Genomic DNA, 26,780 nt, shown 5'->3' with positions numbered 1-26,780 from the left:
TTCAAAGGCCAGATATTGGAACAAATTTACATATTTTAAAGGAAAAATAACAATTCTTATTTTTTTTTTCGCGTCAGTAGTAAAGTAGGCAAATCAGTAGTAGTAGTAGTAGTAGTAGTTGTTGTTGTTGTTGTTGTTGTTTTTATTGTTCTTGTATAGCTTTTTTTTTTTAACTAGGAGCAGAAGTAGTTGTTGTTGTTGTTGTTGTTGTTGTTGTTGTTGTTGTTTTTATTGTTCTTGTACAGCATTTTTTTTAACTAGGCGCATTAGTAGTAGTGAGAATCCGTTTAATTCAGATTTTAATATTTCATTGTAGCTAACTTGTTGAGTAGTGAAGGTAGCAGAGTAATGCGGCCAGACCTCATAAGCATATAGAAAAAAAAATACTAATACCTTAAAATCAGTCATTCTTGTCAGTCTGAAACATTATCTTCAACAGTAGTTACTCATGACAAGCTAAAGGGTTGGTGTAACAGGAACGTGTGTGTGTGTGTGTGTGTGTGTGGTGACGCAATGTTCAGTAGATTAAAGATAAAGTTAAAAATTCAGGCCAAGGAAAAAGCTGTCCATACAACCTTATCTTGAAGTTGTCACATAACAGCTTAATTATTTTGATCACAATTACCATCGTTAGCGCCTTGTTTTCATTTTTTACCTCCCTTTTTCAGCAGCAGCATGTTTTCCTTCTACTACTACTACTATTACTACTACTACTACTACTACTACAAAAATATCCCTTGTTGTTATGCTGTTTTGCTTCAAGACGCAACATGGTGGGATGAGGTGATGGGGTGGTGGTGAGGGGGGACGCAGGAGGGAGCGAAGGATTGGGGGGTGAGGTGGGGGAAACATACTTGTATTCTTGGCCATTGGGGATCACGACTGGGGTGGGAGGCGAGGCATAGATAGTGGTGATGATGATGATGGTAGTGATAGAGGGTGTGGATGAGGGGGAGGAGTGGGGAGTGGGGTCGGGGGGTGACACTGAGTGGGAGTAGAGAGTGGGGAAGAGATGGTGGTGTGGAGTTAGGGTAGGGTGAGAAGGGGAGGTGGTGGGCAGGGGGGGGGGGTAGAGGGAGTGGTGGGGGGGCACTTACCTGATGCAACCGCTTGGTCCCAGGTAGTGTGACTCTGCCTTGGGTCCACCTTGGGTCACCTTGTATGTTATATAATTCCAGCGCTCAAGAAGGTACTAATAAAAAAAGAAACCGGAATTGAACACGGATGCTACGAACACACACACACACACACACACACACACACACACACACACACACTCAAATATAATGTAAATGTATAAAAAAAAATACAGTCGATGGCTAATAGACGTCTAGAAAAGCAATGACACAAATTAAAAAAGACGAAGGAGAAAAAATAATTACAAACACCAACAAAAACAACATAAACAAATCTCCACCACCACTACCATCAACAACAACAATAAAAAAGGATAGTAACAACAACAAGTATATATCACCGTCGTTACCATCACGAACACTCCATTACCGCCGTCATCATCATCACTGTCATCGTCATCATTAGTGTTACCATCATTAGCAGTACCTACCACCAATACCTGTGTACCCATCATCATCATCATCATCGGAATTGTTGTTGTTGTTGTTGTTGGCGTTTGTAATTATTATTGTAGTCGTCGTCGTCGTTTTTGTCGTCGTTTTTTTTTGTCGTTTGTCGTTTTGTCGTTCTTTTTTTACGCTGTCGTTTTTGTCGTCGTCGGTTTTTTTGTCGTTGTTGTAATTATTATCGTCGTCGTTTTTTGTTTTTTGTTTTTTTGTTATTCGTGTCATTGCTTTTTAAGGCGTCGTTTCATTATCGAAAGTGTTTTTTTCTTTTGTTTGTTTGTTTTGGTATGCGTGTGAGTTCGTATTATCCATGCACTTCGTTTCTTTTTTTCAATCTCTTGTGGGAAGTAACGTTCATGAAAAAAAGGGTATTAACAAACATCATCATCATTCTTATTAGTTCTATTATTGTTCTTATTACATCATCCTTAAGACTACCAGTATTTACTAGCATGTTGCAATGGCTCGTTAATCACTTTGTCAGTTATGCGTCGTGTTTACCAAGCTTCCCGCCCTGCACACACTCGCCTTGCAGAGGGTTGCCAGGGCACGCCAGGACGCCTTGCTGAATGCATTAACAAAGCAGTAATGGTTGCAGCGCCTCACCCTTAAACCATCCTGCGTGAAGATGGTAAGGGGATGATGTTTATAGCATTACACAGCCATTCGCCACCCCCAAGGTCAGTGTGGTAAATGGTCTTCAAATATTTTTTTTTTATGCGACCCGGTTTGGTTTTATGTAATACCCTCATGACCCTGCTACGAGGCTCTTGACACCTCCACGCAGTGTTGCCACCTCGTCCAGCATTACTAACAAAATATCAGTCTGTTGAAGGTGGCAAGCTGGACCTTCATTTCCAACATTTCGGGGCTCAGATACCCTCATTGATAAGGCTTTCGTAGAGGTGGTGAGTGTTTCCAAGGGTATTTTTATGAGCTTAGTGATAGTTTGACAAGGCCTTTCTTTATTTCAAACATTTCGGGGCTCAGATATCCTCATTGATAAGGCTTTTGTACAGGTTGTGAGTGTTTCCAAGGGTATTTTTATGAGCTTAGTGATAGTTTGACAAGGCCTTTCTTTATTTCAAACATTTCGGGGCTCAGATACCCTCATTGATAAGGCTTTTGTACAGGTTGTGAGTGTTTCCAAGGGTATTTTTATGAGCTTAGTGATAGTTTGACAAGGACTTTCTTTATTTCAAACATTTCGGGGCTCAGATACCCTCATTGATAAGGCTTTTGTACAGGTTGTGAGTGTTTCCAAGGGTATTTTTATGAGCTTAGTGATAGTTTGACAAGGCCTTTCTTTATTTCAAACATTCCGGGGCTCAGATACCCTCATTGATAAGGCTTTTGTACAGGTTAGAAGTGTTTCCAAGGTATTTTTATGAGCTTAGTGATAGTTTGACAAGGCCTTTCTTTATTTCAAACATTCCGGGGCTCAGATACCCTCATTGATAAGGCTTTCGTAGAGGTGGTGAGTGTTTCCAAGGGTATTTTTATGAGCTTAGTGATAGTTTGACAAGGCCTTTCTTTATTTCAAACATTTCGGGGCTCAGATACCCTCATTGATAAGGCTTTCGTAGAGGTGGTGAGTGTTTCCAAGGATATTTTTATGAGCTTAGTGATAGTTTGACAAGGCTTCTGTACCATGAACGTGAACAACAGTCAACAGAACAAGACTAATCTCATCTGTGGCTTCTGGAAATATTAGTTGTGAGCCGAAAACGCCTGAAAACACGGGCCCTGGTAAGTAATCCTGCACTTTTTTGAACTTAGTATAGAGAGCTCTGTCTAAGGGATCCAGGGTTCTCTACATAAATACGTTGATTCTCCATTAATTCCTATATATTTCCCCTTAGCGTGTTGTATGCTCTCCTTCCTTTAACTTGACCGAGCCTTGCAATTATGATAGAAAGGGGAAAGTCATGTCTATATAGAGTTTTGACATGCTGAGAAAGGGGAAAGTCATGTCTATATAGAGTTTTGACATGCTGAGAAAGGGGAAAGTCATGTCTATATAGAGTTTTGACATGCTGAGAAAGGGGAAAGTCATGTCTATATAGAGTTTTGACATGCTGAGAAAGGGGAAAGTCATGTCTATATAGAGTTTTGACATGCTGAGAAAGGGTAAAGTCATGTATATATAGAGTTTTGACATGCTGAGAAAGGGGAAAGTCATGTCTATATAGAGTTTTGACATGCTGAGAAAGGGGTAAGTCATGTCTATATAGAGTTTTGACATGCTGAGAAAGGGGAAAGTCATGTCTATATAGAGTTTTGACATGTTCTGAGAAAGGGAAAAGTCATGTCTATATAGAGGTTTGACATGCTCTTTCCCAGCACAGCCATGTCCTTCACAGCACCAACCACGCCACATATATATTCTAGCCATACCCTGTCCCCCTATTCTTGTCACACTCTTTTCCATGTCCTTCCCACACTGCTTCTCATATCCTAGTCACACCCTCTCCCATGTCCTTCCAAATAGTATCCTGTCCATACACACTCCTTCACATGTCCTTACCACACCCCTCCCATTTCCTCGTCACACTCCTCCCATGCCCTCTCCACACCAATTCACATGTCCTTATCATCCCCATTCCATATCCTTCCCACACTCCCTCCCATATCCTCACAGCACCCCCTTTCCATGCCCTCATTACACCCCCTTCCCATCACAGCCATGCCCCTTCACAGATCCTACAAGCGCCTCTCCTCGCCCCGCCAATCACAAATCATCCCCAAGTCTCTCGATCTCCTCCAGCACGAAGTCCATGTGCGCGGGCGTGGGGGTGGGCGTGCAGGTGGTCACCATACGGAAGAAGTTGACCAGGCTCTTGCAGGCGATGGGTGAGTAGCCGACCATTAGGGTTCCCGCCTTTACCATCCTTTCCTTGATCGCTGGGGACACCTGGGGGAGAGGGACAAGTGTGTGGGTGTGAGGGTGTGAGGGTGTGGTAAGTGATGGGGTGGGGAACAGGTGATTGAGGTGGATGGGAAGGAGGGAGAGGAAGAAAAGTGGGAAAAGAATGAAGGAAGAAAGAAAGAATATAGTGATGGGGCGGGGTACAGGTGATGGGGGTGGATGGGAAGGAGGGAGAGGAAGAAAAGTGAAGGGCTATGATGACCAGGGAAAAGAACGAGGGAAGAAAGAAAGAATATAGTGATGGGGCGATGGCAGGTGATGGGGGAATGGTGTGTAGGTTGCATGTTTTGTGTAAGGGAATACAGGAGAGGAAGGAAAGGGAAAAGAACTATGAAAAGGGCGAGAGAAAGGAATGAGGAAAAAGATACAGGATTTTTGTCATTGTTTTAGAGGAAGTGTGAATGTGAGGGTTATTTTTAATGGTGAAGTGATAAATTTTGTTGTCGTTGTTTTTGGAGGGAGGGATAATGATAGGGAGTTTTTTTTTATTATACGGAAGAATGGTGTTTTCAAAGAGCAACGTACTCTCAATCTCTCTCCATACCTTTTCCTTTTATTATTCTCTCTCTCTCTCTCTCTCTCTCTCTCTCTCTCTCTCTCTCTCTCTCTCTCTCTCTCTCTCTCTCTCTCTCTCTCTCTCTCTCTCTCTCTCTCTCTCTCTCTCTCTCTCTCTCTCTCTCCCCCCACTCCGATCCCTCTCCATGTCTCTGTTCTCCATCCCACGCCCACTACCACCATCCTCTTCCCTCATTTCCTCTCATATCAATAATCGGTCCTTTGTTCCTCGCCTTATTTCCATTCCTATCCCCATCTTCTTTTCTCAGCACGGCATCACTCTCTCTTTTCCTTATTTTCATTCCTCTCCCAATTCCTTTCCATCGATCCGCTTCAAATAACCAAACCACGCCCTCACTTTTTTTTTTTTACAACAAAGGAGACAGCTCAAGGGCACAAAAAAGGAAACTAATAAAAAAGCCCGCTACTCGCTGCTCCTAAAAAGAATCAAAAGAGATGGCCGAAAGAGGGGTCAATTTCGGGAGGAGAGGTGTGCTGATATTGTTTCATAATGGCACTTTCCCTCTCCTCTCCATATCCCCATTCCTTTTCCAACCAATCCCATTCTCATCCTTCCTCCATCTCCATCCCTCACCCTCCCTCACCTTGGACAGCCGCACCCACCACTCCGGCGTCTCCTCCTCCCCTCGCATGCTCTTCGGGATGAACCAGAAGCACACGTTGGTACACTCAGGCTCCTGCACCAGCCGGAACTTGTCCCCGCGCCGACGGATCTCCGTGCACAGGTGTCTGCAACGTGACATACAGATAAGAAAGAAAGAAGAAAGGGAAGTATGCGTAAAGAAAACTAGAAAAACGGTAAATAGGACTAACTAGATATAGATAAAGCACAAGAGCAGTAAAATGAAAATGTCAAGGTATCTGGTGAAAATGAAAATGAAAACAGAAATGAAAATGCACAGGTGTCTGCAACGTAACAATAAAATAAGAAGAAAGGGAAGTATACGCAAAGAAAATTATAGAAAAATAGTCAAAGGGAACTGGAAATAAAAAAGAGAACAAGAACAGTAAAATGAAAATACACATCATCATCAGCAGCAGCAATAACAAGAAACAAATGAAAACCACGCTAGCGGAAATCGTGGTTTGACTGAAGATCCACGGAAAATTTGCCCAGTGTAATAACCCCTTAACTCAGCCTCTTATATTTACCGACTTTCAACCCAAAAATTGTCTCGTGGACCCCAATAAGGAGATTAACTTATTATTATCGTTAAAATAGTTAATTCCTGGTGTTTCTTGGCAATAGTTAGGCGTCAGAAACCGGTATAAACTATGCTCTGATTGTCTTACTCAGCCTCTTATAATTACCGACTTCCGACCCAAAAACTATCTCGTGGATCCCAATAAGGAGATCCACTTATAATTATCGTTAAAATAGGTAATTCCTGGTGTTTCTTGGCAGTAGTTAGGCGTCAGAAACCGGTATAAACTATCCCCTGATTGTCTGATTGTCTTACTCAGCCTCTTATAATTACCGACTTCCGAGCCAAAAACTATCTCGTGGACCCCAATAAGGAGATCCACTTATAATTATCGTTAAAATAGTTAATTCCTGGTGTTTCTTGGCAATAGTTAGGCGTTAGAAACCGATAAAGACTAAGCTCTGAGTACGACAATGTTGCAACGGTGGATGACAGTCCGTTCCAAAAGTCTGCTTCACCGCGTCACTCGCTTATCAGTCTTCTGTCTGATGTTGTAACCTTGACCTTGCCCTCAGCGCCTCGCCTTCACCTCCTTCAACGTGAGCGCCTCCTCGTCCTTATCACGCCTTTTTCTCGTCATTATCTCCTCGTTATCACCTCCAAAAAAGATACTTGAAGTAGTATGTGTTCTCGGTCACGTGAGGAGGGTTGACAACACACACACACACACACACACACACACACAGTCACCATCCCCCTCTCTCTCTCGTGTTGTGAGGCCAGATTTGAAGACCTTGGGCAGAACTAATGTGTTTCAATAAGAGGAAGCGATTGATATATGTAATATTTTTTCTTTTTCCTTCTCCTTTTCTCATGTTGCTTCGTTATTCGTAATTTTGCTTTTCCTTTTTTCCTTTCCACGCATTAGAAAAGATGATGATTATGAAGAAAAAGAAGAAGAAGAGAAGAAGAAAAAAAGAAGAAGAAAAAATAGAAGTTCAATCATCTACAGTTCTGAGATGCAAATGCTTATGAACACTAGAACATAAAAGGAAACGTAAGAGGAAACAGACAAAGAAAACGGGGCTGATGAGGTGGGTGTCTTACGTAGAAACATAAAAATAGTAGTAGTAGTTGTAGTAGTAGTAGTAGTAGTAGTAGTAGTAGTAGTTGTTAAGTAGAAAACCCAAAGTGACTCACCTGGCTGCGTGGAAGGCCGCGTTCACCATCGCCTCCAGAGCTTCAAGGCCGTGCACCTTAAGGGAGAGCCACAGCTTGAAGGCGTCCACCTTGCGGCCACACTGCACGCTCTTGTCGCCCGTGTCGAAACTCACGTCGTAGAACTTGTCCTGCTGGAAGAGGTAGGTGGCGCGCGCCGAGTTGCTCTGCTGCAGGAGGTTCTGAGGAGGGAAAGGGAAGCGATTTAATCAAGTGGTGGTTTAAGTGGTGTTTTAGTTCAGTTGCTTGTTCTGTAGAAGAATGAAGAGAAGGGCGATTTGCTTAATTGGAATTGTCTATTATTTCTGTCTTGAAGGTTTTGAATGAAGTGAAAGACGAATTAGTTTTTTAGTTTGCTTCTTTTTTCATTATATATTTTTTTTTAATAATCTGATGTTAGGAAACTTTGAATGAAATGAAAAATGAACCATTGAAGCATAGCTATCGTTTTTCCTTTTGTTTTCTTCTGCAATAGGTGCTGATGGATATATATATATATATATATATATATATATATATATATATATATATATATATATATATATATATATATATATATATATATATATATATTTATTTATTTATTTATTTATTTATTTATTTATATTTATTTATTTATATTCACCGTTTGCTGGAGGCTTAGCATAAGTAGAGAAAAATACACATGAATTGAATGCAATTCTATTTTTTTTTTTCAAGAGAAATCGGTTCTTAAAAAGATAGAACGATTTAATATTTAAATAAGAAAATATTTGTAATATTATACAATGGCAAGTTAAGGTTTTGAGGACTGAGTAAGAAGGAAGGAGGCAAGAATAGAAGGAAGGGGATGGATGATTAGGGAGCAGCTTTGCAGCAGCAGCAGCAGTAGTAGTAGCATAGTAGTAGTAGTAGTAGTAGTAGTAGTAATGGTAGAAGTAGTAGCCGTAATAGTAGTAGTCGTATTGCCAGCAGTAGCCGTGTCATTGGTAACAGTACCTTGTGCTTGGTGAGGAAGACAGAGGTCTGGAGGGACGTGCCCAGCATCTTGTGAGGGTTCCAGGACAAGGAGTCAACCCTGGAGGGGAGACGGGGGGTGAGGACCGAGGCAGGAGGAGGAGATAGAGGAGAGGCAATGCGGGAGACGTTATTAAGAAAAGAGGAATATAATGAATGGAAGGCGGATATATAGGCAAGCAAATTAAGGGAAACAAACATGAGTAGTAAAATACGAAAAAAAAATATACAGGAAGTTAAAAAAAAACATTTATATAATACTGAGACAAACAACTACTGAATAAGGAAAGAAGAGAAGAGTAAGAACGTATCCTCAGCCTACACACACTCACCTTTCAACTCCTTTCATCAGGTGCTTGTGTCTGCGGGAGAGGACAACGGCGCCGCCCCAGCACGCCTGAGGGAGGGAGGCAAGGTCAGACAGACAGACAGATAGATAAGTAGACAGACAGAGAGACATAACACAGACAAACATAAAACACACATACAGATAAAGAGATTTGCAGACAATGAGACAGATACAGACATACGGACAAATATATACAAACAGGTACTTTTAGAGCGTACTCACAACTTTTCTCTTATTCTCCCTACTACTCACAACCCGTACTCATAACTCCATTCTCTCATGCTCCCTACTCACTACCCGTACTCACAACTCCCTTCTCTTATATTCCCTACTCACAACCCGTACTCATAACTCCATTCTCTCATGCTCCCTACTCACTACCCGTACTCACAACTCCCTTCTCTCATACTCCCTACTACTCACTCCCTCACATACATACTACTCACACTCACTACTCACACGCTACTCCTCTCTACTCACATCCACGTGCAGCCACAGCCCCTCCTTCTCACACACGTCCGCCAATGCTTCCAGCGGGTCAAAGGCGCCTAGAACCGTGGTGCCCGCCGTGGCGTTCACCATGAAGGGTTCCTTGCCCTCCTGCCGCGCCTTCGCCACCGCCTCCTGCAGGGCCGCCGGCAGCATCCTTCCTTGCGCGTCTGTTGCCACGGCCACGGCGTTGTCCATGCCCAGGCCCAACCACGAGGCGCTCTTGCTAATGGAGTAATGGCCCTGTGGGGGAATGGGGCTTTGAGTGTGCCGCGGGGGACTGGTGGTGGGGCAAGGAAAAGGAAGGAGAGGGAGTGGGGGGAGAAGAGGGAGGATAAGAGGAAGGAGGAGAAGAGGGAATAGAAAGAGAAGGTGGAGGAGGAGGAGAGGGTGGAGAAGAGGGAGTAGGAAGAGAAGGAGGTGGAGACGTATGGACTCAACATCTCCACAACGAAGATGATCATTTACTCCTGAAAGTCTGTAGAGTGTAAGCAGGTAAACACGAGCAGGTAAACAAGCAGGTTAACAAACAGGTCAACACGAGCAGGTAAACACAAACAGGTAAACACAAGCAGGTAAACACGAGCAGGTAAACATAGGCAGGTAAACACAAACAGGTAAACACAAGCAGGTAAACACAAACAGGTAAACACAAACAGGTAAACACAAGCAGGTAAACACAAACAGGTAAACACGAGCAGGTAAACACACACAGGTAAACACGAGCAGGTAAACACAAACAGGTAAACACAAACAGGTAAACACGAGCAGGTCAACACAAACAGGTCAACACAAGCAGGTCAACACAAACAGGTCAACACAAACAGGTAAACACAAGCAGGTAAACACGAGCAGGTAAACACGAGCAGGTAAACACGAGCAGGTCAACACGAACAGGTAAACACGAGCAGGTAAACACGAGCAGGTAAACACAAACAGGTAAACACGAGCAGGTAAACACGAGCAGGTAAACACAAACAGGTAAACACGAGCAGGTAAACACAAACAGGTAAACACGAGCAGGTCAACACAAACAGGTAAACACGAGCAGGTCAACACAAACAGGTAAACACAAACAGGTAAACACGAGCAGGTAAACACAAACAGGTAAACACGAGCAGGTCAACACAAACAGGTAAACACGAGCAGGTCAACACAAACAGGTAAACACAAGCAGGTAAACACAAACAGGTAAACACAAACAGGTAAACACAAGCAGGTCAACACAAACAGGTAAACACAAGCAGGTCAACACAAACAGGTCAACACAAACAGGTAAACACGAGCAGGTAAACACACACACCTGGTCAGAGGTAAACACGACGAGTGGCTTCTGGCCGAACACTCCAGTCCTCTTGACCTCCGGGTGGCGGCGGTAGCGAGCGAGGATCATCCCGTACATGTTGCTGACGCTGCCTCCTGACGACACACAACACCCTTCCGTCAGCCACCCACAAAAACGACCCCCAACCCTCCCTCCCTATCTTCCCATTCCTTGCCATCTAGCTCCCCAAATGCTTTCCCCTCCTCTTTCGCTTTCCATGCACCTTTTCTCCCTCTCACTCGTCCCCAACTCATCCTCATCCTCATCCTTTCCATCCTTCTCAATCAACCATGTACCCTTTCTCTTATTGTCGCTTTTCCTTTCCTTATCCCCTCCCTTTTCCTCCTCATCTCTCCTTTTTTCCCGTCACTGATCATCTTCTATCCCTTCTCCTTATCTCCATCAACTACCTTCCGTCTCTCTTCTTCCTCTTCCCCTCCCCGTCCTCTCTCCCATCACCTACCCATTCCTTTCTCCATCCTCTTCCTTTCTCCTCTTGCCTTTCATTGATTGTCTTCCACCTCTTCTTTTTATCTCCAGCTATCTGCTCTTTCCCTTTTCTTCCTCTTCCTCTCCCTTCCCCTTCCCTGTCCCCACCTTCTCTGCTACCCCCCTCACCTGGAGCGAAGATGCCGTCCCCCTCAGCCCAGCCATAGAGCCCCAGGAGCAGTTCGATGACGCGGTGCTCCACAATCATGAACACGGGCGCCACCTCGAACGTGTACCTGTGGAAGGGGAGGGGCGTGTTACCTGGGCGGGGAGGTGGCGGTGAAGGGGAAGTGGTGGTATTACTGGTAGTGGTGGTGGGGGGGTAGTAGTAGAGTTGCAATAGTTTTGTTACCAGATCAGTAGTAGTAGTAGTAGTAGTAGATTTGTTACAAGATCAGAAGTATTATTAGTAGTAGTAGTAGAAGTAAGTGAAAGAGGAGGAGGAGATGGAGCAGGAAGAGGAGGAGGAGGAGAAGGAGCAGGATGATGATGAGGAGGAGGAGGAGGAGGCGGACACAGGCCCATATTCTCAAACATTTCAGGCGTCCACACCCACATTCAATAAGGCCATCGCAGAGGTTGTGGTAGTATTTCTATCGGTAGTTTTAGGAGCCTCGTGGTAATTTGACAAGACTTCTACACCATGAATGTGAAAAATACTCATGGGAACCCGACTCATCTCCTTTGTGGCTTTTATAAATATTTGTTGTGAGAACCGAAATTAAGGGTTTGAGAATGCGGGCTATAGTCATAAATATCAGTGCGGTTATCTGAAGAATTTACTGTTGTGGGAAAAAATGATGCGAGGACAACCACTAAACTATAATATTCAAATGATCAATAATTACTCTCGAAACAGCGGGCAGCGTTCGAATCACTGCTCCGAACTGACCGAGGCCCCAGAGTAGAAAGAGTGGGCAGGCGCGGGACACACCAGCCGCGCCGCACCGCACCTGCCGACCCCACGTGTTCCTCTGGTAAGTGATCGCCGGTTTTGTGTTACGCTGATGGAGTGTTTGTTTCGTGCGTGCAGATTGAGACGGATAGCTTCGATTCCCTTCGACAAACATAGTGCACAATTGACTTGCATGGTTGAAAAGTAGGAACTAGTGTATGTATCGCGTTGAGGCGAAGTCTTTGTTTAGTGCGTGTAGACCAAGACAGATAGCTTTGATTATACGCGGTTGAAGATAGACAATTGGAGCATGTGTGCGTGTTGTGTGGAGATGGAGTCTGTGTTTGGTGCGTATAGTGTAAAAAATGCTCTCTAAAACACTCGGGTGACTGAAGAAAAACAACTAGTGTGTGCATCTGTGTGTCGTATGGAAGCGACTCACTGGTTGGTGTTTAGGGCCTCGGTGAGCCAGGCGCCCGTGAGAGCCACCTCGTCGATGCCGCCGTACAGCTGGTTGTAGAAGTGCGGGTGTTGGGTCTTGACGCTGTAGTGCACCACCGTCTGCAGCGCCTTTTCCGCCTCCTCCAGTGAGCATCCCGCCGCCGCCACCGTCAGGTCCAGCTCCTTCTGCAGGGAACGCCACCACAGCCTCAGTACCGTTGCCGCCGCCCCGCCGCCTTCTACTCCCTCTCTAAGAGTAAGTGTCCACCACTGTATCATAAAACCCAGACTCTTTTACCTGCCTTATGTGAACCATACTTTTTTTTTTGCCACCTACTTTTCTGTTCGACCAGCTCATTCTTTTCATCGCCTCTCTTTTTATCCGTCTGAAAATTCCTCCCCACGCTTTACTTTATTGCTCACTCCACGTCGGTGCCTAAACAGTCGATTATCATGCACTGAAAGTCACAGCCTGCACCCACCTGTTGACCGAACAACATAAAGATACAAATGATGAAATGGGAGGCGAGTTAGAGGACGTTGGGTACTTTGAGCTGGTGATCTGCTGTTGCATGACGGTGCAGCTTGCCGTTGGCTTCACTCATCCGCCGCCTCGAGATTCACGGCTCACATTAGCAAAACACTTGCGTGAATAACGGTATAGTGCATAACCTCAGACTCCGTTCCTGGGCAATTTAATGTGATTTATAGACTGAATTATCCTGATTGTAAAGATGTGGACTCGATTTCTAAAGGTGTGTGCTTATATCGCGAACGAGGCCATGGAAGTTTGTGGTGCTTTTGCCACATAAACGCGCGACGTGCCACTCAGGCGAGTCGAGCCTCGTGATGCGATGCTCCTGAACTTTCTCTTAAATGAGAAAGGTGAGTTTTAAGGAAAGCAATTTAAAGGTAAACGCAAAGTACACCAGACCTAACAGGAAAAAGCTCGTCCCATAAATAGCGAGTTTGGAGTACCATCGGACAGTACTCGTTCTGTACTGCCGCCCCGCGAGGGAGGCGTCGTCTCCAGCCGGCCATCACTTGCTAGATGAAAAAAGATGCAGTAATGGTGCCCTGTATTTGTTGTAGTAAAGAGAACCATAAAACATTCGAGAAGTAGCAGCAACGATAACTACTTTTAAATTAGGAGTGAACAGTGGCGATGACGGAGTTTTGGTGCACTGCACTGGCTCAGCGCGTGGCTTCCTCAAGGCCGGCGACACCAGTATATCCGTCACATGCGGCGCCGCTCATTAATGATTTGTTTATCAACAGACGAGTCCCTCAGCGTGACCTTTACTTTTGTTGAGGGACACGTTTTATGGGAGACACTTGGTAGCATTGCTGACTACAGGTCTGTCTTCAAGTGAAAATGTTGGTACTTGAGTCCCAAGACTCCGAATTACACACACCTGGTAAGAGGTAAACACGACGAGTGGCTTTTGGCCGAACACTCCAGTCTTAAGCCGAGTCGTTAAACTCCTCCCCCCCACACACCACCACACTTATTTAACCCCAACTAAGTCACCTATGACCACAGCTCACCTGGTCTGAGGTGATCCAGCAACGGGTCACACCTTTCTCAGTCTCTTGCCCTTCCTCACCTCTTCCTCGACTATCACCACTCACCACCTGTTTGCTGGGCTTGTACTAGACATACAGGCGTCATCGACGTACATCGTACATCGAGTCAAAGCTATAAGTACGCTTTTTTTTTGTGCAAGTTCAACGCAAAATTGACCACGAGTCAAAGTGCGAGTTCAAAGTGTGTAATAAAGAACAAACAAGTACTTTACTCGGACCTAACTTTGCCATATTTAACTTTACTCCATTCTGACCACCCTTAACTTTTTCGACTTTATTTTGAAAAGAACGAGATATGCATCCCCAGGGAGTAGGGAGGTTGAGTATCCTTTAAGAAGAGCTAAGTTACCATGGAGCGGGGTTATGTTACTGTTCAGGTAAGATCACATATTTGGTTGGCTTTATGAAGCTAGTGGCCAGAACAGCAAAGAAGTTTTGCTCAGATTTCTATTTAGAGAGCACAGCGTCACTTTACCATCGTTACCTGCCTATTGTGTCACCTTAGGAACTGCTATTTAACCTGTCCTGGACTCCTGAGTCTGTTATTGGGTTGTGCAGGGAATGATTCCTTGACAAAAACCCAGAATACAAACCCCAGTGGATTAAACCCTAGTGAACCAAACCCCAACCCATTACATGAGATGTGGACAAAGCCGGGAGTATCAAGGAAGTGTTGTACGCGGCAGAGGTGAGGCCGCCGGACTTACCTTGAGCTCATGTGGGTGTTTGAAGTGCACCACCTTCTCCGAGGCGTCCATGCCCGTCACCAGCCGCGCCTCCAGCACCAGGGCCAGCACGCGTTGCAGCAGCTTCCCCGCCTCGGCCTCCGGTGTACCGTTGTCGCGCCCGTAGGACACTCCGTTGGCGTGTCCGTTGGACACTCCGTTGGCGTGTCCATTGGAGAAGAGGTCTTGTGGCGCAGCGTTGCCATTCATCTTCTTCACCTTCGCCTTCAGGGGGCTGACAGCAGCGTCGTGGTGGCCGTTGGTGGACATGATGCTACGCGAGGAACCTGCAGGGGAGCAAGAAGGAATGGTGTGGGTGGGAGAAGTGTTGCCAAGGTGCAGGTGAGAGTCTAGGCGGATGGAACACATCAGCGGAAGTAAATGCAGGCGAGAGGAGGGTCCGCAGGAAAGATAGGTTGGGAGGAGCCAGGTGTACGTACGTACACTTGTGAGAATTGCTAGGTGTGTTTAGAAGATTTTCTTCCTTTTTTTTTTTTTCTTTTTCTTTTTTTTTTGGGGGGGGGGTGCTGCCTATAACGCCGGTAGGCTGTCTTGAGGGGCCTCTTGGGAAACACCAGCCCGTTAGTGGCGCAGGCGAATTTCATTTATAGTGGCTGCCGTGATGCATGACTCTTTCTTGGCCCGTGCTGCCCCCGGTGCTCCACTTGAACAAAGTCGCTGAAGTTAGGGTTGACTGAAGGTCTGGGCAGCATGTGGGTAATCATCCGCCACTCGGGCGATGGTTTGAAAAATCAGCGTGTTTCTGTGGGACTCGAACCTAGCTCCACGGGCTCACCACGCCCGCACGACCACTCGGCCATCACCTCCTCTATATTGCATCTTTGTTATAGTGATAAAATATCCACAGGTAAATTGCAGGCTGAACTAATTAGTACCACGGCAATGTGTACAAGTTGAATGAACTCGCCGTCAGGAAGGTAATTGTCGAGAATTGGTTCCCGAGCGGTCTGGTGGGTGAATGGTAATAAATATGGAAGTGAGGCAAACACACTTGAAAGCTTTAAATGGAGGTTACTACAGATACATTTGTGTGTATGGGAAGGGAATCTGGTTAAAACCCACCCTCAGGAGCTGCCATGTGTAGGCTGTCCGGCCTGTTGTAGACTCCTTATATCCTTGCGTATCCTTGTGTATCCTTCTGTATTTTCCTCCTCCTCCTCCACAGTATTCTTATCATTTCGGTGTTCCTGTCATCTGTCTTATGACTCAGTCCTTCGTCTTCCCTCCTATCCTAACCCCACTCTCCTCGTCCACTGCTCACCCACACTCACCGCTCATTTCTGCTACATCACTAACTTCACTCTTCCCCACCAACATATCGTCTCCTCCCCTCGGCCCTCCTCTCCCTCTTGTCTCCAGTTCTCCCCCCCTCCATCCTTTCCTCTCTCCTGGCTATTCTCTCTCCCATTACTGACAGCCCCACTGTCAAATGTTGGCGCGGCCTCCAATAACGGACGTGACGCTCAGCACGTGTGGGGCGGGGCGGGGCGGGGCTTGGCGGGGCACCCGTATTTAGCAAGCATCCTGGCGGTGCCCAAACGTGCACTGCCACCTACATGTTCGATTGCATGATGGCAACAGTGAATATACAGATTCCTCTTACCATGGCAGTAAATATTTAGTTAAGACATTGGTAACAAGTGCGTCCACACGAGGCTTTGGAGTGATAGCATTTGCGTGTGTGTGTGTGGGGGGGGGGGGGGGTCGGCAGGCCTGTAATTTTGGCGGACCTATTTTTGGAAGGCTAGAGGGCATCACAGGTTCATGAGGTGTGAGGGGGGAGGGGAGGAGGATGGCGAGCAAAGCGAGCATGCGTAGGTGGGGGGGGGGGTTCTTTCAAATAAGCATTTTTAGGGTCATTTTGAAGCCGATACGAACACATTGGGGGGTCTATAGGCCCCCTAGTCCCCCGGAAATTATGGCCCTTTTTGTGAGTGTGTGTGAGATTCACTAAGGTCTGACCATGAGACAGACTCGCGATTGCCAGCCAGTATCTTCCTCGAATGAGAATGGATCTTTGGGCACGGCTGGAACCTCACGGACACAATTTAAGAATAACTCCTGCCCTCCGATACTTATAGTTTTAGAAATAAAGCCAAAGACTTATTTGCGCGGTGTCTGGCGGTAATTGATGTCTGCATGGGTCGCAGGCCAGAGCTCACACGTCCACCCAATTACCTTTCGCAGCTGTAGTGATTAAAAGCTGTCGTGTGTAATTTCGAAGGGGGTTACTTTCTTGCACTTGTGAAGTTTTTTTTTACATTGATTAGAGGAAGTAGCTCAAAGGCAAAAATAAATAAATGTAAAAGAGTGAAGAGATAAGTAGACAGAAGAGAGGTCAATACCCGAGGGAAAAATGTCTTGATACCTCCCTAGCTCTTGAAAGAGTTCAAGTTGTAGGCAGGAGGAAATGTAGGTGAATGAAGGCTGTTCCAGAGTTTATCAGAGAAAGAAATGAAAGAATGAAGATGCTGGTTAAGTCTTGCATAAGGGATTTGGACAGTAAAGGGATGAGCTTGAGTAGAAAGTCGAGTGCAGCGGGGCCGCGGGAGGGGGGGAGGCATGTGGTTAGCAAGTTCAGAAGAGCAGTCGCCATGAAAATATCGACAGAAGATAGAGAGAGGCAGCACTTCTGCGGAATGTAAGGGGTATATAGAAGACTGTCAGAGAGAAGAAGAAAGTTGATAAGACAAAAAGCCTTTGACCTTACTCTGTCCAAACGATCTGTGTGTGTGTGGAACCCCCCCACACATAAGATTATATACTCCATACGAGGGCGGACAAGGCCTTTGTATGTGGACAGCATATGTGAGGGGGAAAAGAAAACTGGTGGAGACGATACAGAATGCGTGTGTGTGTGTGTGTGTGTGTGTGTGTGTGTGTGTGTGTGCTCATTCAGTGTCCGTGCTGCCAAGTGCCAACGTGTAACCTGTCTTAATATAAATTTAGCGTGTAACCTCGCCCGCAGGGTTGTTGCCAGCGTGACGGTGGTCTGTGTCATCGACACGCACACTAATGTTGGCAGCTTGTTGCCAGGACTGTTCAGGCTCACGTCGTGTGGCTCCCCTTTCGTGCATGGTGACAGCGCTTGGCGTTGTGACGTATGACTGGAGGAAGTCACTAAAACTTTCTGTCACCCGCGCCTGGTAATGTCATTCATGTGTGTAGTCCGTGACAAGCGGTGCTGACCCCTTCTCCAGACACCTGAGGGAACGGTGATGGAAATAGTCTACTTATAGAGGGAGGGCAGCGAAGGAAGGGAAACGACTCGTTTTTATAACCAGCGTAGTGAACCGAAGGAAGCACTGTGTACTGCTTGGTCAGTGACCGGGGGGGTGAGGAGTTATAGACATATGCAACGATTCAGGTTATCAAACAGAAGGAAGCTGCTTCTAGCACTGTACTGGCAGCACACAACGCGACCTACCACCACTACAAATCCCTTCACGTGAAAATGGCGATAAACACCAGGCTTGGCTTAATTAACGGCGGAAGTGTATATTAAGGTAACGCTTGAGTGGCCGGTAAAGCTACATGTATCACTAGCCAGCAACACTTGAATTACTGACCGCTGGGCAACGCACGAGTAACTGGAAACACTCGAGTAGCCGCGAGATTTATTAATAACCGGACGCGCTTGGAGTCAGCGCCACGCCTCTTTTAACCACCTTGCTGCCGCGCTTGTTTCGGGGCAGCACGGGACCGGTGAAGCTGACTCCCTCAGTCAACTTTGCCCTCAATTACTGGCACACGCGGGACGTACTTGCAGCACTGGGTGTTCAGCTCGTGCCTCACAGCAGCTTGCCTCTGGTGCAGTGCTTGAGGGAGGCAGCGCGTCCGACGGGCTGAGAGCTACTCGATGAAGGTGTTAAGGTGACTTCGTGCCTTGGCAGTCGGCCCTTCGGTGGGACCTTCACGCGTGGAGAAAAGTCAGCCACGCGCGTTTCACTTCCTGCTCATGTGTCACGTCGCCGGCCTGATGTTTGAAGGTTGAGGTCAATGGCGGTTCTCATGGTTGTACAGTCTCGGGTTGCGTCCAAATCTTAGGCTGTCGGGACTCTATCTATCAAGGGACTCTACAGATCATGACCCAGAAACGGGTTACGCTAAATGGAAAAGGCTACTATTTTGCATCTTTTCCTTTGTGCAGGCCCATAACACCTCTATCCCTTACTCTATCCTGAAGGGCTATGGTGGTCGGCCCAAGCCTGTTAGTGACGTTAGTTAGTGGTTGTTCTTCAACGGTGTAATTCATCTTCTTGCGTTGACCCATGCTGCGCCCTGATACCCACGTTACTGGAGGCCAATGAGTGCTGGATGGCAGTAGCGGGATATATGCGGCAAAGAGAGGCTTGGTGTTGGCAGTTTCCTAAAGGCAGTCAGTTGAGTTTATCAATTTATCCCTCTGGCCTTCCACGCATAGGATCTTCTTTATCATCTCGTCCTCTTTCTACTTTTCTCATTGCCTTCACTTTAATTTTCTCTCTCGGCGTCTCAGATGTTTGGGGCTTCTGAACAGGCAACTTATAGAGTCCGCACTCCTCCCTCTCAACCTGATTCGTCTCATAATGATAATAATAAGAATAAGAAGAAGAAGAAGAAGAAGAAGAATAGTCTACATGCTCGGCCTCTGCTCCCTCTACTCTAATTTACATCCTAGAGACACGCGTATTACTGCTTATAATACTTCATAGCGACTGTTGTGGTCCTATGCGGGGTGCGTGGGAAGGGAAGGGGAGGGTGAGCACGGCCTACATATATTATAGCCCAAGGACAGCGGGGCGGGGCGGCGGCTGTCTGGGGCCTCTGGAAGTATTGGCAGCAGCTTGTGAGGGAGATTCTATTCGATCTGCTTCTCCTGTCTGCTGGCGTCATCAGTGCTAGGGGGTTTCAGGATTCCATTTTTATTTTTTACTTTTTTCGTTCCGCCTATAATGCCGATAGATTCTCTTGGTGAAGCAAATGTTTTATAGTGGCACCATCCTGCTTGGCTCGTGTATCTATCCCGGAGCTCATCTTTGCTTCCTCAGGACGCCATGTGGACTGTCTTGGACACTGCGATGACTGAAAGTTGTCAGCTTGTTGATCGGGTGGGACTTGAAGCTTGACCCCGAGCCCTCCAGGACACCACGCCCACACGTTGAGGACTCAGCCACCGCCTCCTCATCCACGAGTTATTTTTTGGTTACAGTTTGACACGCATAGAACTCAGAGAGAGAGAGAGAGTGAGTTCTATGCGTGTCAAACTGTCTCTCTCTCTCTCTTCCTATTTCTTCTTCTTCTTCTTCTTCTTCTTCTTCTTGTGTTAGTTGCAGTAAATTAAGTGTTAGCGTTGCTATATTTTATTATCAGGCATAAATATGGAGCACTTTGCAATAAGTTAGTAATCCAATTGGCAACATCAGCTGCTGCAACAGGAGTGGAAAACATACCAGAGAGAATGACGATTTCGTAGTAGTAGTAGTAGTAGTAGTAGTAGTAGTAGTAGTAGTAGTAGTAGTAGTAGTAGTAGTAGTAGTAGTAGTAGTAGTAGTAGTAGTAGTAGTAATAGCAGTAGTAGTAGTAGGGGTGTTAGCAGAAGCAGCAGTAGCAGTTGTTGTAGTAGTAGTAGTAGTAATAGTAAAAGTAGTAGCGGGCTTTTTTTGTACTCTTTTTGTTGCCCTTGAGCCGCGTCCTTTGATGTAAAAAAAAAAATAAAATAGCAGTAGCAGTGGTAGTAGCGATGGTGGTGCGCCTGTTTTTACCCTTGAGCTGCTTCCTTTACCCTAAACAAAAAGATAAAGAAATACAGGGTTGATGAGCGTGTGGCACCACGTAACAATAAACCATCAATCAATCAATCAATCACCATGTGGAGTGTAGACGCTGGGCAGACGGTCCTGACCTACTACCACATGGCCTTGATTGGGCATGGAGAGGCGGCACATGGCAAGAGCGGAGGCTGTGCGCACCTCATGGATCTTAAGAACTGATCTATATTATATCGTCACTTTATTTTCTTTTTTCATACGTCAGCTCAGTCATTTAGTAATTATTTTCCCCCTGATATTCTTGCTCACCAAAATGCAGCGTAGGGGCTGGCACACCCTACACACACCCTACACACGCCCTACACACACCCTACATCCTGCACGCAGTTAGCCCCGAATAGGGTTCAACAGATTATAACCATTGCACCTCCTTGGTTAGACGTGCAAACAACCACGTCTACACTGAAAACAAATTTGACACTTTGCATGAAGACGTAATTGTGAAGGAGGCTGAAGGTCACTGATTCAAGGCAGGGGTGTGACGACGGGGGGGGCGAGGGGGGAGGGGAGGGGGAGGGTAAGGGGGAGGCGGGGGAGGGAGGGGGCAGGTAAAGATATGCAGCGCCATGTTCAGTTCTTGATAAGAGTGATAACTTTTATCTGACTGATCTCGTGTGATATGAGCCTCTTCAAGATAACCAGGTTCATCGTGATTTCCGTTGTTACCGACTTTTTCGCAACAGAAAAATGTCAATATTAATATTACTGTAAAAAATTATGCTTAAAATGATGATGATGATGATAATAATAATAATAATAATAATAATAATAATAATAATAATAATAATAATATTAGGAAGGTTCTTCTGTTTGTCATAGTGAGTATTTTCCTACTTTTTTTAACCAAGGAAGCAGGATCCTCTATTTCAAGTCTTTGTCAGCAGTGACTGTCAAAGTGAGTGATGAAATTCGCACCAATAAAAAGGAAATATCACTTTCTTCCTGCTTTTTATTTTCCTTGACAGTTGACTGATTCATTGATTGACTGATATATCCACGTTTGCTTCTTTCTTTTGGGTTGGCCTTGAAGCAGCCCTGTTTACATGAGACGGGATTATGTGGAGCGTCCTGCGGCGTGCGTCATGCGTTTGACAGTGAAAGGGAGGGCGGCAGAAAAAGAACACACACACACACACACACACACACACACACACACACACACACACACACACACACACACACTATTATTATTATTATTATTATTATTATTATTATTATTATTATTATTATTATTATTATTATTATTATTATTATTATTATTATTATTATTATTATTATTATTATTATTATTACACACACACCAACGATTGGTCAACGCGAGAAATTGGTGAACTTGAGCGTCCAACGCATCGGTGAGTAGCTCAAACTTACTCTTCCTGCAGCGGCGTCTGTCAGGGGGACAGCGTGAGCAAAGCAGGAAGATAAATCACGGCATCACTATAAATTAAAAAGAAAAGGAAAGAAAATCTCGTGCCACCAACGGGCTGCGGCTTACCACCAATGTCCTTAATTCCGAGCCCTCTACCTCTGTGATCCGGCCAAAAAAATGTGTCGTTTCAAACGACAGGGAAGTGAAATCGATTTTGTCATTCAGTGGTAAAATCTCAAGAAGTGCAGAGGTTAGTGTGATGACACAGGTTCAACAGGCTGTCAACGACGGCTCTTGCAGCAGAGCAACACGTGGTGTGCACAGTAACGGTGCTGCCCGTCCCTGCCTATGGAGCGGAATTAACTTGATGTTTAGCAATGTTAAATATTGTTCAAGTTTTTAGGAATGTTACACCATACAGAATACCATGAACAATATTGCTTTGGAAGCATTCTAATAATAGTCAATTTCATATCTACAAAGACTCTCCAATGCAAAGTTATAGGCTCATGGAAATGTTATACGAAAGTAAAAGTTGACATACTTTGTTACTGGAACTCGCCGAGGATCGCCTAGCAGCGCCAAGAATGTGTGAGGCAGGGCAGGAGGCCGCCGGGGCTTTATAAGGCCTGTTGACCTGCCGGTGTGCACTTCACTGCCAAGGATGTTGAATGCTAGATTATTCAACCGCTGAAACTGAAAGGCCGCCGCTCCTTCCTGTGCAAAGACTGCAAGATAGGGCGGCTGGCTGTATGGAAGGAAGGTGGAGATGAGGCTGAGTGCAAAAAAGGGAGATACTAGTCTATAGACAGGAAAATACTGAAGCAGACGGCACCGTGAGCTCCCTCAGGTGAACTTAAAGTGAAGGAACAACATTGAGCCCGTTTCCAATTGCAAGGTTGGGTTCAGTGCAAGCCCATGGGCCCACGGAACTAGTCGAGGGATCAGGAGGCTGTAGGATAGACTTTAACACCAATGCATAAAAAATAATGTAAATAGGCGCAGGCTAAATTTCGCCACTCAACCTTAGATACGAGGACCTCTCAATAATTCCAAATCAGCCGCCATGATGGGTGCGGGTGCCAGCGAGCTCTCGGGTTCACTAATAATCACACCCACACGGGCCCCTGCGGCGGGCGTCCTGCGGTCCGGATAAGCTGCTCCCGAGGCTGTGGTGCTGTGGCGGCGAGGGTGCTGTGAGGGGCTGTGCTTGGGCGGGGGCGATGTGCACGTGTTGATCACGTGACAGAAACTTCCAAATGCCTCCGTCGCCGCCGCCGTCTCGCCTTATCGGAATGTTGCGTAAGTTTTCCAAACGGAGGAAGGCGGTTACCGGGCAGGCCGAGGCTGTTGCGTGGTGGTGGTGGTGGTGTTTTTATTCTTCTGCTTATTATTATTATTATTATTAGTAGTAGTAGTAGTAGTAGTAGTAGTATCATTCGTATTGTTATTATTCTTATTATTATCATTATTATTACTATTATTATTATTATTATTATTATTATTATTATTATTATTATTATTATTATTATCATTATTGTTATTACTAATTACTATTATTATTATTATTATTATTATTATTATTATTATTATTATTATTATTATTATTATTATCATTATTATTATTACTAATTATTATTATTATTATTATTATTATTATTATTATTATTATTATTATTATTATTATTAGTAGTAGTAGTAGTAGTAGTAGTAGTAGTAGTAGTAGTACTATTACTATTATTACTATTACTATTACTATTACTATTACTATTACTATTACTATTACTATTATTATTATTATATTATTATTATTATTATTATTATTATTATTATTATTATTATTATTACTATTATTATTACTATTACTATTACTATTACTTTTATTATTATTATTATTATTATTATTATTATTATTATTATTATTATTATTATTATTACTATTACTATTACTATTACTATTATTATTATTATTATTATTATTATTATTATTATTATTATTACTATTATTACTATTATTACTATTATTATTATTATTATTATTATTATTACTATTATTACTATTATTACTATTATTACTATTATTATTATTATTATTATTATTATTATTATTATTATTATTATTATTATTACTATTATTATTATTATTATTATTATTATTATTATTATTATTATTATTATTATTATTATTATTATTATTATTACTATTATTACTATTATTACTATTATTACTATTATTATTATTATTATTATTATTATTATTATTACTATTACTATTACTATTATTATTATTATTATTATTATTATTATTATTATTATTAGTTATTGATACCCTTATTATTTTTATCATTATCCTTATTATTTCAAGCTGTGTATGTAACTGTAGCAGCAACCAATAGTAGTAGTAGTAGTAGTAGTAGTAGTAGTAGTAGTAGCACTAGTAGTTGTCTGCCTGAGAGGAACTATAGTGAAACCAAATTGTCGAGTCCGTTTTGACGTTGGCTCCCGCGGGTCCATTTCTCCCCTCTGCTCTGCCACACAGTCCCAACACCTAGTTTTTCCTCTAGTATGTTACCTATAGCTTAGATATGAAAGGTAGAGACAGGTGTTGGGGCTGTGTAAGCAGAAAAGGAAAGAAATGGGAGCCACGCCAGACCGCCCTCGACATATTTGGAAGACTAGGTCACCTGCACCCTAAACCACCCATATTGCCGACAAGCTCTGTTAGCTTAAGAAAAATATGTTTAATTAGGTTTGTAATACTAAATAAAGATGGTTGTCGGCCACAGTCACTGGCGGGGTGGGGCCAATGAATTGCTTTGTGAAAGGATATGAGAAAAGATACCGCTCACAACGCAACTCTAATGGATGGAGGCCAGTAGTAGTAGTAGTAGTAGTAGTAGTAGTAGTAGTAGTAGTAGTAGTTATAGTAGAGGCAATATCATCATCATCGCGGTCAGGTGTAACTTGGTGTCAGTCCGTTGTGGTGTGGGAACAGATTATGCGTGCAAGCCATCCATCTACACACACAGCTTTCTTGGAGTTAAAGGTTCTTTGTTTCATCATCCCTTCTCCTCTCATTGGCAGTCTCCTACCTTTTGAATCCTGCCGCACTGTTGCATCTTTTTCTATCTTCTATCGATGCTTTCACGCTAATTGCTCTTCTGAACTTGCTAACTGCATGCCTCCCCCACTCCCGTGGCCCCGCTGCACACGACTTTCTACTCTTGATCATCTCTATCCTATCCAAATCCCTTCTGTAAGAGTTAACTAGCATTTTCACTCTTTTATTCCTTCCGCTGAAAAACTTGGGAACAGCCTTCCTTCGCGTGTATTTCTTCCTGCCTACGACTTGAACTCTTTCAAAAGAGAGTATCAGGACACCTCTGCACCCGAAATTGACATCTCTTCTGGCCTCTTGTTCTTTTTCTTTAGTTCGGAGCAGCGCAGAGCGGACTTTTTTGTGGTGTTCTTGTTTTATGCCGTTGAGCTGCCTCCCCTGCTGTAAAAAAAAAAATAGAGGGGAGAGGTGGCAAGCCTGGGCCAAATGAGGAAATAAGCTGCGTTCTGTGTCACTCATTGGCAGGGCTGACCATCCACGTCGCTCAACATAATCAGACAACTGGGTGTGGGGGGGGACTTAAGCCCCCTCCTACTCCTCCTCCTCCTGATTAAACAATGAATCGTGCAGGCACTGATGGTAGACACTGATGGTCAGGCGTGCAGGCAGCGGCGTGGGCAGTGAGTGACACAAGGAATACGAGAATGGAATACGACTCAGAAAGGTTGCTGCTGCCTCCTCCTCCTATAGCGGCAAAAGGCAGAACTGCATGCGATTACTCCCCATGTTCAAATTACTGGAACTTTTGGGGAGCACCTCGCGCACATCCTCCGCCTCATTACCTGGCGGGCTTGCCATGGGAAGAGAGGTCGACACCTTAGAGCAGTGTTGTACCCCTGGGAGTACGCAGCATAGATCAAAGGGGTTACGTGAAAAGACGATGAACACACACACACACACACACACACACACACACACACACACACACAGCAGAAACTTCCCATTTTCTATAAAGGAAAAAAGAGAGGGAGGAACGGGTACCGAGGAAGGACGCGTAATGTATGTGTATCTAAATATAATAGAAATGAGTTTAATCAGCCATAGGGGGTACGTAACAGCAGAAGGTAATAAAGGGTACAATAGCCTTAGAGCTCTCGTCCTCTCTGCTCAACCCCACGTCTTTAGCCTTGCAACCTCTGAACATATGTGAACCTTCCCCAGGCTTTTGTTTACAAACACAACCCACGTGCGGCAGAGGAAGCCAAAGTCTGAATGCTGGCCAAGGTCACCCTGAGAGGAGGTCTTCGGGCAGCTCCCTCGGTGAGTCAGTGACCCGTCACCCCTAAGTCACTCTGCCATGGCTTCCTTGGTAACACGGGTACAAGATTACCGAGAGTGCATCGATAAGTTATTTCAGGCTACCAAGAGTGCATCGATAAGTTATTACAGACTCATGAGGATATGAGATGCTGAATGTCACTCAAAATTCACCTTCTTCACTCCCATCTCAACTTCTTCCCTCCGAACCAGTGAGTGATGAGCAGGGAGAAAGGTTCCACCAAGATAGTAATTAGATGGAGAGCAACTACCAAGGCAAGTGGATCCCCAGCATGATGGGGGACTTCTGTTGGGTGCTCCTTCGTGACATCCCGGAGGCAAAGTACACGAGATCGTCCAAAAACACTCACTTCTGACTCTCTGCTGTACTATGATTTGTATGCATTCACTATCCAAGTAATTCAGTTCCATTAATGTTCTGTTTCTTTGCTGTTTTTT

At 44.6% G+C, this 26,780-nt stretch overlaps 1 protein-coding gene and 1 long non-coding RNA gene across 5 annotated transcripts; one reads left to right on the top strand and one right to left on the bottom strand.

The window, feature by feature from the left end:
- Positions 1–1,969: 1,969 nt before the first annotated feature.
- Positions 1,970–22,642, bottom strand: LOC126987931 (cysteine sulfinic acid decarboxylase-like). 3 transcript variants are annotated; one of them, XR_007741289.1, is made up of 12 exons: positions 22,491–22,641; positions 14,729–15,033; positions 12,436–12,620; positions 11,228–11,334; positions 10,589–10,704; positions 9,277–9,528; positions 8,780–8,844; positions 8,430–8,508; positions 7,434–7,633; positions 5,673–5,817; positions 4,138–4,497; positions 1,970–4,051 (listed from the first exon to the last, which is right to left on the bottom strand). XR_007741289.1 is itself a non-coding variant. In XM_050845567.1 (11 exons), the coding sequence occupies exons 2-11, from the start codon at positions 15,014–15,016 to the stop codon at positions 4,315–4,317; spliced, it is 1,620 nt and encodes a 539-aa protein (XP_050701524.1). In that variant the 5' UTR covers positions 15,017–15,033; positions 22,491–22,642; the 3' UTR covers positions 1,970–4,314. The 3 variants fall into 3 exon arrangements, 2 of the variants coding, with proteins under 2 accessions (XP_050701524.1, XP_050701525.1); XM_050845567.1 differs by having other exon boundaries at positions 1,970–4,497; positions 22,491–22,642; XM_050845568.1 differs by lacking the exon at positions 22,491–22,641 and adding an exon at positions 18,531–18,549 and having other exon boundaries at positions 1,970–4,497.
- LOC126987932 (uncharacterized) lies at positions 9,858–10,571 on the top strand. Of its 2 annotated transcripts, none has more exons than XR_007741290.1 (3): positions 9,858–9,972; positions 10,015–10,056; positions 10,253–10,571. It is a non-coding gene; the product is annotated as an uncharacterized LOC126987932 (long non-coding RNA). The 2 variants fall into 2 exon arrangements; XR_007741291.1 differs by having other exon boundaries at positions 9,886–9,944.
- Positions 22,643–26,780: the final 4,138 nt, after the last annotated feature.

This window comes from Eriocheir sinensis, chromosome 67 (genome assembly GCF_024679095.1).
Source record: "Eriocheir sinensis breed Jianghai 21 chromosome 67, ASM2467909v1, whole genome shotgun sequence".
Taxonomy (NCBI): domain Eukaryota; kingdom Metazoa; phylum Arthropoda; class Malacostraca; order Decapoda; family Varunidae; genus Eriocheir; species Eriocheir sinensis.
This window is presented reverse-complemented; position numbering and strand designations above follow the sequence as displayed.